Genomic DNA, 14,135 nt, shown 5'->3' on the forward strand with positions numbered 1-14,135 from the left:
AGTGTTCCATTAGGATGTCTCACAGTTAAATTAAGATCAGAAACATCAATTATATCAAACATGTTTTTAAATGATGTAGTCATATGTTGATTTGCACCAGAATCTATAATCCATTTTAAAATTTCTATTGTCTTTTGTTTATTACTAGAAGCACAGAAATATTGATCAAAATGTGAGTTGAATTGCACACTATTATTAAAGAAGCTTGGCATACCTGCCATATTAGCTTGAACACTTCCAGAAGGCATATCACTAATCAAATAAAGTAATTTCTGCATTTGCTCATTAGTAAAAAACATAGAAGGAACATAATTCATATTTTTAGCAGGCATACTATTCACATTTGCAGATTGCACATTTGCAGATTGCACAGAACTAGTACTAGCATCACAATTAGCATTAAAACCTTGTTTAAAACCATGATTTTGTCTAATAGGATTAGGATGCTTCTTAAAACCAGGTGGATATCCAATAATTTCATAACATCTATCCATAGTGTGACCAATCATACCACAATTTTTACAGGATAAATTTGGATTAGGACCTCTGTTAATAGGAAACTTCTTTTTATAATCAACAGACTTAGCCACAAAAGCAGAAACTTGAGGTTTATTATCAGTATTAACAATTTTATGACCTCCTATATGAGACTCTTCTCTAGAAATAGTAGCAAAAACACTTTTTACATCAGGTAAAGGATCTTTAGACAACAAAGTACTTCTTATTGGTTGATACATATTATCTAATCCCATTAAGAACTGCATTAGTTTGATCATTTTTTCATGAGTACCAACTTCTTCTCTAGCATCACAAGTACAGTTTGGCAATTTAGTAAGAGTATCAAATTCTCTCCAAAGTAAATTCAACTTATGATAATATTCAGATAAGGACATACCATTTTGTTTGAGATTATTAATCTTATGCATCAAATTATACACAATAGAATCATCTACTTTATCATATGTTTCTTTAAGCTCATTCCATACAATAGCAGCATTCTCAGAAAAAACAAGACCCAAATAAACATCTTGAGACACAGAACTTAATATCCATGAAAGAACAACAGCATTACATCTTTCCCATTGCTGGGATAAAACAGCACTAGCAGCATAAGCAGTTTTAACAACAGATCCATCAATAAAACCAGTTTTATTTTTAGTTTGTAAAGCAAGTTTCATAGCACTAGCCCACACACGATAATTTTCAGTACCAAACAGTTTTATAGTAATAATTGGAACACTAGTAGTGTCATTAGCATGCAAATACAATGGATTACCAATATCAAGATCACTTACAGTAGCAGTATCACCCATTTAGACAGATAACAAAATTAATCACACAAAATAATCAAAAATTACACACAAACCAAAAAAAAAAACCAATAGTAAACACCAAATATTATCAAAAAACACACAAATCTTCAAATACTTATCTGCAGTTTAACAGATCACACAAGAATCAATATAGTTTGCAGATAGAACTACTACCAGGATTCCACACTTCTTCAAGGAAGAGGGTCAAGGCAGCCGTATATATCCTGTATATCAATTCGAGGCAATCCACCAGATAATGGAAAGAGGACTTACAGTGCTATAGGAAAAGAAGGAGTTGAAGAAGAAGAGAGTATCAACACGTTTTGATACTCAGCGGAAGCAACAATCACCCAACCTAGAAACCGTAATTAGAGTTTTTGATAAAAAAAAACCCTAATTCTCAAACCCTGGATCTTCGATTTCAACAAACCCTAATATTCAACCTCTAGATCTCAAAAAAAAAAAACACAAAACCCCCAAAATATCAACAAACCCTAATTTTTCCAATCTCTAGATCTTGAATATCAGTAACCTGGCTCTGATACCATGTAAAGAAATATGAACACAATCAAACTAATGCAATAATCTAATATTATTGCTCAAAGATTACATCAAACAAAGTAGTCCTCAAACGAGTGCTACTTATTACAAGAGAAAGAATCGTCCCCTTAATGGATTCGATCACTAATACAGAATCACACTTACATAAATCCTCACTACAACTCTCAAACGAATCAATAACCCTCAATCAAGATCAAGATGATCTTTTAGACAGACAAAGAAGAAGATACAGACTATAGATACAGAGAGAAAATATATATCGAATTATTGTGTATTATCTAAAACTGATATAAGACCTGTATATATAGCCCTTAATCTTGAAGTTACTCTTTTAGTCCCTGAACAAATAAACAATACAATACTAGAACAATCTTTATTAAACATACCTGTATAACTTTGTAACTAGGCAAGAATAGTCCCTACAGGTTTAAGATTGTATAGAACATAATCAAAAAATATTTTTAACCCATATTTATAAGTTGTCTTAACCATCACGAGATTAAGAACCGACATAGTTTGTTTCAATAAATGTATGATTACTAACTTTTCTAAATAAGCATGCATTTTATTAAAAAAAAAAAAAAAAACTACTACACCTCGTATATATATTATTAATAGAAAAAAGTCTGCATCATGTACACAACAAACAGGGCCACAGCTGATTAGCTGAGATTTGGTGATATTTTAGGCTCTTTACTTTTTTTCTTTTGCAAGTATTAAAATGAGGCTAAGAAAAAATAACCGTTCAAACTCAATGATCGATAATCCTTAAGCTGTGTATATGCCTTATCTTCAACTCTAATTTTCCTATATGTTATTTTTCTCGTTTTATTTTGGGTCTCGCGCGCGTGCATACACACTCCAAAATGCTTTAATCACAAATAACTAAATATTTTAAACGTTAATATGCATAACTAAACTTATTTTCAAAGCATGTACTCGTATATGTTTTCGTTTCTTTGTAAAAAATATATGTGATGTGGGATAAAACTATAAAAGAAAATTGAGACCAAGGGTCACATGCACATATGCTAGACCCAATAACATACCAACAACACTAAAGTTAAAAGTTTATTGTCACGAGGAGGATGCTTCAAATTTCACCGAAGAAATTCCTTTATTTATGATTTAAAGTTCAAAGTATATCTAACTCTAAACTTGTCTCATATCACTTGCATACATATATTAATCGAACTCAAGCTTACCTAATAATATATTTTTGTAGCAAAAACGGAATAACTAATTGATGGAACCTAACATATTCGGATAATATAACTAGTTTTTGTGCCGTATATATATATTTACAAGGATAAACTAAATTGATAAATATAACAAAATTATAAGAATTGATGTGATGAATAGTGTTGTATCAAACATAATGTAAAATAAAGTGGTGAAGACCGAAGAGTGTTGCACCAAAAGTTTGCACCATTTTTGTGCTTGGCTATGATTTACACCAAAATTTGCATCATTTTGGTGTTTTGATGCAAACATTGAAGATCACTTTAATCATATTGTAATCTTGAAATTTGAATGGTTTAAAAAATTTGAATGGAAAAGGTATTATATATAATAAAACATTTTAATTTAGTCAAACGGATAATGAATGAGACTTATTTTATCATTACCCTTTTGTTTATTACCTGAAAATGATGATGAGTTTTTAGACTATGTGAAAAATTAGATCACTTGACCACTAAAAGTACATCTTGATAATTGTCGTTTACTTAATTAAAAAATTTCATTATAAGAAAGGCGTATTTATTTTATGATTTTGCATTTTTTTTTTTAATTTCTTGAAGAATAACTTTTCAATTTATAACCCCTGAATTATACTCCTGGGTTTTTATTTAATTTTATGTTCAAACAATGTATTTTTTCTTTTTCCTTCTCTAATGTGTACTCCAATGTTCTAAAAATAAAAAAAGAAAGACGTAAAAGAACGAAGATTCAATGTTCAATAAAAAGAATACAAAGATTCTTTTTCTTGTTACTCGTAATTAATTAATTAACTAACTAATTGCTCGTAGTTGAGTAGTTAAACATGTATGGTTTTCTGTAAACTCGTATGATAGTTGTAATAATTTTTTTTTCAAAAATAAGACTGAAGAGAACATTTCATTGGGCCCAAAAGGGAATAAATCCATTATAGGGCCAATTGACTATTCCACTTTGGATGACATATGCATTCAAACCTTGTATGTCTTGCAATAACTTTTGTACAATCATTGCTAGAAAGTCTATAGCTTAAGGTTAAAAAAAGGTAGCATAACACAAGATCCAAAATACTAGAACCCAAAATTTCACCTCAATTCAAGTGATATTATGCACAAAAACTAAATATAAAAAGGGATAATGTACTTTGTTGGAATTAATGTCTAAAATGTACTCAACTGGCCTTATATTTATAATCTTGTCAACCCCAATATATTCTGACAAGAAGGTGCCAAAATCACAAATTCAGAGACCTTTAGAAATATGTATTAGTTTATATACAACACATGACACATAATCTAGCCTCTTTAACTAAGATTACATCTTAGAACTTTTATTTAAACTTTATGTAAACTGGAGTGTAACCACACTCAATATGGTTGAATAGTCAGTTATAAAAGTTCAATTTCGAAACTTTTTAGATAAGGGTTCAAACATTTAACCAAGATACTTGAATGGACTATATATCTGAGTCAAAGGCTCGTTCTCCTCAAATAACAGAAAAGAGAGTCTTTTTAAACTGAGCTATAACTTCCTTAATTATAATAATAAAATAAGTCATGTATAGATTGTAGAAGGTTGAAGAAAAATTAAAGGAGATATCCAAAGTAGAGTGAATCCAAAAGCAGGGCAGATATGAGCAACTGCATTATGGTAGGGTGACCTGTGTTTCACATGATTTGCCCATTAAAAAAGGGTATCATGGACCTTCCAACATAAAGTTAAAAAGAAACAGTCAAATTAAAATTACATGGTAATATGTTATTTCTCCATGTCAAAAGCTTATACTATATTTAATAGTATATATGCATCATATATAGAAACATTTGATTTTACTACCACATGTTCGTATTAATCATAACTAAAACAAAAGAGCTAAACGTGTACTTACTAGATGGTTAGAACAGCAATAATCATTCATGAACAACATACTACGAGATGGGAGGTTTTACGTCTCTAAAAGGTTTCAGGTTCAAACCTGGATATGAGTATTTAAACACTAATTAATTTAGAGTGAGTTGTAGGATTGACTTAGCGAAATTTGAGGGTAAAAAACATGCCTGGTTTGTTTGTAAAACTAATTTAAAATGTAACATGTTTCTTAAGCAATGTCTTTTTTATTTAAAAAAAAAAAAACTAGAAAAACATTGTTATTACTGTATTTAATATTGTTGTCGGAAGGAGTAAATTTGGGTGTAAAGGTGACAGTCCTTGAATTTCTTCCTCCTTCCCCCAACTACACACACACAACACACACCCTTTCTCTCTCACACTAGCTAGGCTAGCTAGCATTGTGTTAAAACCCAGACCAAGATTTGTAGTAGCCGAATTACTACATATCATCTTTCTAATAATAACCATCCTCCCTCATGTCAAAAAGATTCAAGATTTCTTTTGAGTACTAAATGATGAAAAAGAAATGAGAAGAAGCAAATCTTAGCCAAACAGCCCAACAAGATTTTCTTTGTTAGAAAATTATTACAAGATGAGAAAACATGGCTGGCAACTTCCTTACCATCCTCTTCAGGTGTTTGCATTATTTCTTTCATGTCATTTCTCAAATTTATTACTCCTATTTTCTTTTTATCAAAAATTTACTCAACATTTAGGTGCTTGCTTTCACCAACTATAGATGTTTTCATTTTACTATCTTCAATGTCATTGTTAAATACTTTTGAATTTTAGCATTTTAGTGTTTAATTTTGACTACTTACTTCCATCCAGTTCTTTTTAAGGGATTTTCCAAGATTTAATTAGCATTTGTGGATTTCACAATTCACAGACTAATAGACTATGTGATTATATTAACACCATGTACGTCATTGCTAAAACTTCATAGGAGTTTTACAACTTTTGGCTTTTGGTTGTTTGATTTCGTAACATATTTCTTTGATGAATTTTGCAAGGTTTATGAAGTTCAGCTTCTGGGTGTTCAATTAGACAACAGATTGTTCACTTTTTTGTTCATGTGATTATAAAAAAAAACCCCCCTTATTTAGGGCTTTGAAAAAAGTTAGGTAGTGGGTATTGGATTGATTTTATAACAATGCCCTAACAGACCATCCTAGTCATTGGTAATTGTTTAGTTTTGGGGTGTTTAATACTGTATCATTGTAAATTTAAATTTGTAGGTGGTGGCAGTTTCTGTGTTTTTGGCTTTGGGATTTGCTTTTTATGTGTTCTTTGCACCTTTTGTTGGGAAAAAGATGCATCAATATATTGTGATGGGAATCTACACTCCTATTGTAAGTTCTATTCTCTTCTCTTTAGTCTTCACTTATATTTCTCAATATTATCACGAGTCATGACTATTTTCAACAACTTTTAGGATTGGAAATCCAGAAATATGTCACATTTTTTCATGTTTGAAATGACTAGAAGTGATTGTTTGGACCATTTATTGCAAAATAACCATAGGTGATGCAAAGGAAGGCGATAATGTAATAGCAGTTGGAATTACCAAATTTCACAAAGAAAACATGTCATGGTTCACATAATCACATTTCACCCTACAAGTGCTCATTCTTGCAGAGTGCCAGTGGTGTTGTCCGCAAACAGAGACGAAAAGGAAATTACGATCATTTATAACAAGATTTGACTCCAAAACTCTAGTTATATAAACAGGACAGGGATTGAGTTCCAAAAGAAAAAATAAACTATAACCAAAACATTGCAAGGTTCATGACATAGCTTTTTATTGCATTCTTAATAAATCTTGAGTTGTCATATTATCTTACCAGATTATTTGTGCATTCGGCCTGTATATTTGGTGTGCTGCTGCTGATCCAGCAGATGCAGGAGTTTTCAAGTCTAGAAAGTATGGTAAAACCACATGCAACAAAAGAGATGTTAAAAAGGAAGGATCCAAACTTGGTGGCGAATCAATGTCATCAAGACAAGATCCAACTGCTGCGAATCTTATAGCGAAATCTCCAAGTCATGAAAGAATGAGCGCAGATTCAAAAACTGAAACAAACTCAACATCACCATCTTGTATTATGGCTATTTTGGCTCTCGTTCCTTGTGCTCTCATATGCCATTGCTCCAGTCCAGATGAAGGGTCTTCAGAGCTCCAAACAAGTGAGGATGGCATGTTCTACTGCAATCTATGTGAAGTTGAGGTGTGTTTTCCTGTAATTCCATTCCTGAAAAGTCTCCGACTTTTAAGGTCAACAAAGCCAGTTATCTAGCTTCAAACCTTGATACGATCCCTTTAAAATTTTGAAATGTATTGTACAAGACATCAAACTCTGTTATCCTACTTCAGCATGAACAAGCGGATGTAAAATCTGTACATAATCAACATAATCAAAAAATTTAAAAGTTTGAAACTTGACACAATTTGTTATGGTGGTTGGGTTTCTTGTAGGTTTACAAGTATAGCAAGCACTGCAGAGTCTGTGACAAATGTGTTGATCGATTTGATCATCACTGCAGGGTATGATTACTTCCCCTACCTTTTGGTTACCAACAATAATCTAATGCCTTAATTTTTTTTTGTAGTGGCTGAATAATTGTATTGGCAAAAGGAACTATAAAAAGTTCTTCGCCCTTATGGTCTCTGCTCTTCTCCTGGTAAGGGCAAAGCTTCGTTATTTAGTTCTATGATTTGTAATTTAAAAACTCCAAAGTCTAACACGAGTTTCTTGACTTTGACTTTGAGATGCGAAGCTTATACATCAATGGTCGACTGGGATTGTTGTATTGATACGCTTAATTGCCGAGCACAAACAATTCACAGCTGATATATCTTCCAAGTTAGGAAGCAGTTTCACATTAGCACCTTACGTCACAGTTGTGGTTGGCACTCTAGATCTCCTACTGTAAAGTTCAATGCATCTGTTGTAATTCAAACTAGATAACCTTAGAGGTCTAACAAAATACTAAAAATCGAACAGGTAGTCTGCACGATTTTGGCCATGGTTGCAACTCTGCCACTAGTTCAGCTCTTCTTTTTCCACATTCTTCTCATAAAGAAAGTAAGCTTAGTATCTACTATTAATGTTATCTTGTAGTCTGTCTACAGTTGGAACCATTTGACCTTATATAGGGTGTTGACCATTTCTGGTTACAGGGAATTAGCACATATGATTATATCATAGCATTAAGGGAGCAGGAGCATCAAGCATTTGAGGGGCCACAAAGTCCTCAAATGTCACCAGCTAGCTCACTCACAGGTTTCAGCAGTGTTAGCTCCTTCAACAATACTTTTAGACAAGGAGCTTGGTGCACTCCTCCACGGATGTTTGTTGAAGATCAGGTAATTTCTTTATTCTATCTTTGGGAAAAATTGCATACGATGCAGCCAACTTTGCTCAAACTTCTATCTCTGGTGAGCAACTTATTTCTGTCATAAAAGAACCCACCAAACTCACGAATTCTATGATTTAGCACGAAATTCAACCTTAAAAGGTAATCATTATGTAAGCACCACCATGTGTTGAAAAAGATAGGGTGGTCTTATGTAAAAATTTTATCAAATATTCTGAGAGTTTGTTTTATCTTTTTTATGCACCAACCCTCTCATCTGTTTGTAGCATCCAAAATTATTAGAGGGGTGGCACCTAATACTCATTTCACTGAATTAACTTGTGTTTGACACCACTGGATGTTTTTACAGTATGATGTAGTTCCACCAGAGACCAGCTCAGTTAGCTCAGTAGGGAAAAAGACTAAAGATGATCCTATCAAGAAAAAGAACCCAACAGCTGTTAAGATTAGCCCCTGGACGTTGGCTCGTTTAAATGCAGATGAGGTTTCAAAAGCCGCCGCAGAGGCAAGAAAGAAGTCCAAAATTCTGCAGCCTGTGTCAAGGAAAGAAGCTGGACAAAGAGGTTCTCATGAAGTCGAAAAAGATAGAAGCTCCGGGAAAAGTGACCGTTGGGTGCCCTCAAACCTCAGCAATAATCAAAGACTAGGAAGCAATCGGATCCGTATTCCAGATATAAAAAATATGAGCAACACCAGGAATGATAGTGTGACAAACAGGAGTTTGTCAAGTTTGGTACCTTTGCAGCTTGAAGCTCGTTCTGCATTCAGAGCCATGGGTTCATCTCCAGACAGTAGCTTGGACTCCCCTGATGTTAACCCATTCATGGTTTCTTCAGGAGCAGAAGAGAGTGGTAACCATACAGATATTCCCGTCTCTGGTGGACTTGAGAAGCAGGGAATCATGTCACTGACAGGATCAATGAGTGATGGGTATGATGCCTCCGGTGGGGAAGATAGTGATAGGGTCCCGTCACGGTTGGTGCAAAGGTCTGGACACTCAAGTGCACGACTATTTGATGCTGATCAGGATGATAGGATGGCTAGATTGAATATGCCTTCATCGTCAAGATTTAGCTACTCACATGAAAGAAATAGTTGATCTAATTTTTATATCTTTTAGCTTTAGTTTCTCTTTTCTTTTTTGAAGGGAGGGGAGAGTTACGTATGATTGTATTTTTCTTCTACATAGGTAGTATGTTCTCGGTATTTTCCATTATATTTCTTAGTGTTACTTGTTTGAAAGTAAAATCTAGAGTACCGAACCCATGCTTTTGTAAGTTGCATTAAATGGATGGTGCAAAGCTCATAAAGAACAGGTGATCTGAAACCATTTGCATCAAAAAGACATGAAAATGTGCAGACTATTGGATTAAACTAGGAAGACAGCTGCAAATATAGTCTGTCACATTCATCAAGGGGGACTACATCTATGGTCTCAACTCTCAAGCTTGGCCTAGATATTTAATAGGATGACTTGAATTTACAGTAAACCATGTGAAAATAAGTATGACTTGACCAATTATAAGCAAGGTCGGAGAGTAGTTGCACGTTTCTTAGGAACACGGATGTCAAATACCTTGTATTTGTGGTTAAGGTTTATTTGATCAAGTCTATATTGACTTCCAAATAATGCAAGTAACGACACAGCAGAGACATAGTAATTCACCTTACTTGGAAAAAAAAAACCTAAACATTATTCACAAACTGATAAAAGCTACAGAAGCAACAATCTAAAGAAACACAGATATAATTCTCAAAAGCAAAGTTGTATTTCAAATCCAACATTCAAATGTACTATACATAAACCGTTATTCCAGATATCATGAACAACAATATATCAATCCTTAAGCAGGAAAAACAGTAACAACATGAGGAACCTTGTCATCATCAAACGGCAAACTAACATACTCTCTAGCAAACTCCTGCGCAATCTCAATCGCCAATTCACCATGTAACGCCTTGCAATACATATACAAAACTGTATTTGCGGACATACTATGAAGCAAAAACAAAGTCAACATACTCGTCCCAATAACCAACTGCAATACAAACGGCCAACTCCTCCATCCATCAACAACATCAAAATGCAACACGTCGTTCGAATTCATCCAAACCCAAACCCCAATCAAACCGCCAAACAACAAAATCACCGATAAAGAAACGCTCCTCATCCCTTTTACTAGATACGAGCTCCTCCGTAACGGAGCAAACCCCCATTTCCACTCCGCAACAACAATTACGAAAGCTAAAGACCATGTCATGACAAAATAGAGTAGCAACAAAGCTAAAGCAGTCACTAATATAGCGAAAACTACGGTAAAGTAAAACGAACCGTAGTCGATAACAAACCCTAGGTTTTCGGATAACTTAACAAAGACAGTAATAAAAAGGCCAAAGGATAAAACGATTAAAAATAAAATAAGCTGAGCTGAAATTACAGTAGAAAGTAAAGGGAAAAAGGTAAAAAACAATGATTTAAGAGCGGGAAAAACCTTAACAGGTCTACCGTAAAAGCCGTGGAAGGTGCTGTAGGTGATAGTGGCAGTAGCGGAAATAAGGGAGATATAGATATAGAGAATGTATGTGTATATGTATATGTGGATGTGAGGGTGATTTGGGAGGGGGTTGTTGACTGGGGTGATGATGAATTGGGTTGAAACGATGTCGTTTTGTGGGGGGGAGAGAGTGGGGAAAATGATGAGAGAGAAAGAGAGAGGGAGTAAGAAGATGAGAGATAAAGCGAGGAAGTGACGGGAGTGGGAGTTGATTATTTTTTTGGATTCTGATAACACGCCGATCAGGTTCAGTGTGTGAGCTGGTGTTGACGGTGATGACATGGTGGTTGCGTGACGGGGATGAGAGTGTTTTCTTGTTTTTTATTTTGGAGAGTGATTGAGTGGATGGATGGATTATTGCGGGATTGATTTGGTTTATGAATGGATATATGACGTGTTGGGTGGTGTCTACGTGGAGAGATAGATGTGTTGGATCGGCGGGTCGAAATCACGAGGGAAAAAAAAAAAAAACGCCGTTGCCGGGGATCGAACCCGGGTCACCCGCGTGACAGGCGGGAATACTTACCACTATACTACAACGACCTCGATGTTAAATAATATTTTAAAATAAAATATAAATTAACAAATTTCTTTGAGTCCTGTTGGGTTGGCCTAAATAAAAATCATAAAACAAGCATACACTCACACTTGGTTACACACAAGGAAGGAAAAAAGGTAAAATTTGGATGGAGGAAAATGAATGGGAGGCGATTCAATTTCCGACGAGCTCCACCGGAGGTGATTCCACTCAATCAGAAGACGACGTCGTATTAGTCAACAATGTTTTCCCACCCACCAATCACGAGGGTCTACCCCCATCCCACCATTTTTATGAACCAATTCCTGCCACGTCATCTCCACCACCTCCCCTTCCTTCACCACCATCTTATTTATCGTCGTCGTCATCTTTGACCCCATCTTCTTCTCCTCCTTCATCTTTATCTGGAATAATTGAAGAAGAAGATGAGGAAATTAGGTTGCCATATCAACAGGAACCGGAAACTCCGGACCGTTCGGGAATATTGAGGTTTGTTTCTGGGATTTATGGCAGATTTGGTGTTTGGTCATTTGTGTCGGTGGTTGCTGTTGTGTTCGCGGCGTCCTATGCAAGGCGGTGGCAGCGGTTGCGGTCGTCACGGAAACGACTTGAAAAGGAAAAAATGGATCAAATGATGCTTCTCATAAATCAGAAGGATGAGGTTTGTTTACATTATCTCTGACTGCCAGGTGTTCGATAAAATGCCTAGCTTACACTTGTCCCGTTTTTGTCAATCTTTTTCCTACATTTGGCTAAGGGGTTTTAGTTAAACAATCACAGCCTTTTTCTCTGATAACAGAAGTAGTTGTAGACATAGTTGCTATGTTACATAAGTTTTTTTCTTTTCAATGGCCTATGAGGTGGATAGTTACAGCAACACATATTTTTGTGAAGTGGTGATTAGTAGAATCATTTAAACTAGGAGTTTTAGACTTTTAGTGAAGTATTTGGTGACCCGAATGGGGGATACAAGAAAGGCCTAAATATGATGGATGGTTTTCCGGCAGATCAATTATCTGGCTTAAATAATGTGTGTATGACTCTATATACGTACGTATTGTGCAAGCTTATGGTGCAAGGTTTTGTAACTGTTTAGTTGCTTTCTGAATCCCCCAATTGAGATTTGTTATGTGTGGTAGCCGGGTAGCTTGTTGACATAGGGTTCGACCTATTCCTAAGCCCTTCTAAGTTCTAAGAAGCAACTAGAGAAAAAAAATGGTCAGAATTGCACAACAAGATATTTAATTCTAAAAGAAATTTTAAAAACTTTTGGCGACGCTTTAAAATGTCATTTGCCAATTCAAATATTGTCTTTCTTAGTCAAAGTCGTGAATTTTGTCGTTTTGCGGGCTTTCGGCGACGTCAAAGATGTCATCGCCAATAGCCATATATCTTGTAGTGTTGTAAGAAGAAGCCCTTACTTTATAGCCGTTGATTGTGACTCTTTGATGGAACGAAGATCATAAGGATCTATAGATGACCTGTCATGGATTTCTTGAACTTAACTACTGAAGCATATTTAAACACTCATGAATGTCTTGCTTGCTGTCAGTTTCCTGATTCAACTGTTTTGTTGTTCTGTTTGCAGAAAATCAAACAGCTTCTCATCCAAATTAACCAAATGAACGAAATATTGTCAGCTCGAAAGAGAGTTCCAGTGCATCGTATTGTGGTTGATCGCCCAATCATGAACAGGCCAACACTGGACTGGAAACCTACATGACCTGTTGTTTCGCGCTCATCTTCTTTGTTCATTCATAAGTATCTCTTTGCAAGCATATTCATTTGCTTGCCTCTGTGATGCAGCTAGTGTTCTCGGTTTGAGTTATGAGTTTGTGTCTTCTTTACATATATAAGGTATATATTTTGGAAATTGCTCATATTTGTGAAATACTTGAGCTATTTGTATAGACAAACTAGAAATTTGAGACTATGGCATTTGATCTTTCTGCGTATTGTAAATATGATGTTGAATATGTTTCAGGTATATCACTAAGTCATAATTTGGTGCGTGAAATGAAGATGGAACCATACTATGAGAATTAGAAACCTATGATATAGTTATATACGAGTAATGAATAAGACATGTTTGTTTTTAAAAATCTTTTGTTATGTTGTTAAAAGATCAATTGCTCCGATAACGGGGGCATCTGCTATGGTTTGTCCTCGGTCCTATAACTATTTAAATCCGAACACTTTGGGTCATTAGACTACACGGAGTAGCCCGTTCTATGCCCAAAAGTGCATAGGAATTCCCCGAGAATGCCCCTCTTCGGCCCGGGGGCGTTCCGGATGGATTAAATGATTGAAACATTACATTTCGAACGCCATTGCCCTTTTGTCATTTAGCCTGCAGCTACCGTTCAAGAACTGTCATTTGTTATTTTTACAACTTTTCTCACGGGTTAACATTTTCTATTTTCTATCGTACATATATCCTTAGAAATCTACATTTTCTATCCTATATATAAAAATTGTATCCGTAGAGTTCTAACAAAGTTTTCACCATTTTTTGTTTAGGAAAATGTATCCTTGCCAAGATGTTTACTGTTATGGATCTCCATCAGGTTTAAGAGTTACACCCGGTCAAATGTGTGGTAAATTTTTTGTAAATTTTTTCAATTAAATAGGACCAGTTTCAATTAATAAATATACTTTTATAATTTTTTAGATAGCAAAAGG

General features: G+C 34.8%; 3 protein-coding genes and 1 non-coding gene across 4 annotated transcripts; 2 read left to right on the forward strand and 2 right to left on the reverse strand.

The window, feature by feature from the left end:
• The first annotated feature begins 5,296 nt into the window (after window positions 1-5,296).
• LOC122578390 (probable protein S-acyltransferase 22) lies at window positions 5,297-9,705 on the forward strand. The gene is made up of 9 exons (XM_043750345.1): window positions 5,297-5,616; window positions 6,221-6,334; window positions 6,830-7,210; window positions 7,459-7,527; window positions 7,593-7,664; window positions 7,761-7,889; window positions 7,988-8,068; window positions 8,164-8,349; window positions 8,710-9,705. Exons 1-9 carry the CDS (start codon window positions 5,575-5,577, stop codon window positions 9,457-9,459), a joined length of 1,824 nt encoding a protein of 607 aa, XP_043606280.1. The 5' UTR covers window positions 5,297-5,574; the 3' UTR covers window positions 9,460-9,705.
• A 402-nt stretch (window positions 9,706-10,107) lies between these two features.
• On the reverse strand, window positions 10,108-11,272 carry LOC122578818. The gene has a single exon (XM_043750863.1). It carries the CDS (start codon window positions 11,195-11,197, stop codon window positions 10,205-10,207), a length of 993 nt encoding a protein of 330 aa, XP_043606798.1. The 5' UTR covers window positions 11,198-11,272; the 3' UTR covers window positions 10,108-10,204.
• Window positions 11,273-11,386: 114 nt separating this feature from the next.
• On the reverse strand, window positions 11,387-11,458 carry TRNAD-GUC. The gene has a single exon. It is a non-coding gene; the product is annotated as a tRNA-Asp (tRNA).
• A 118-nt stretch (window positions 11,459-11,576) lies between these two features.
• LOC122579111 lies at window positions 11,577-13,415 on the forward strand. Its single transcript, XM_043751217.1, has 2 exons — window positions 11,577-12,114; window positions 13,042-13,415. The coding sequence occupies exons 1-2, from the start codon at window positions 11,602-11,604 to the stop codon at window positions 13,174-13,176; spliced, it is 648 nt and encodes a 215-aa protein (XP_043607152.1). The 5' UTR covers window positions 11,577-11,601; the 3' UTR covers window positions 13,177-13,415.
• Window positions 13,416-14,135: the final 720 nt, after the last annotated feature.

Source organism: Erigeron canadensis, chromosome 8, assembly GCF_010389155.1.
Source record: "Erigeron canadensis isolate Cc75 chromosome 8, C_canadensis_v1, whole genome shotgun sequence".
NCBI lineage: Eukaryota > Viridiplantae > Streptophyta > Magnoliopsida > Asterales > Asteraceae > Erigeron > Erigeron canadensis.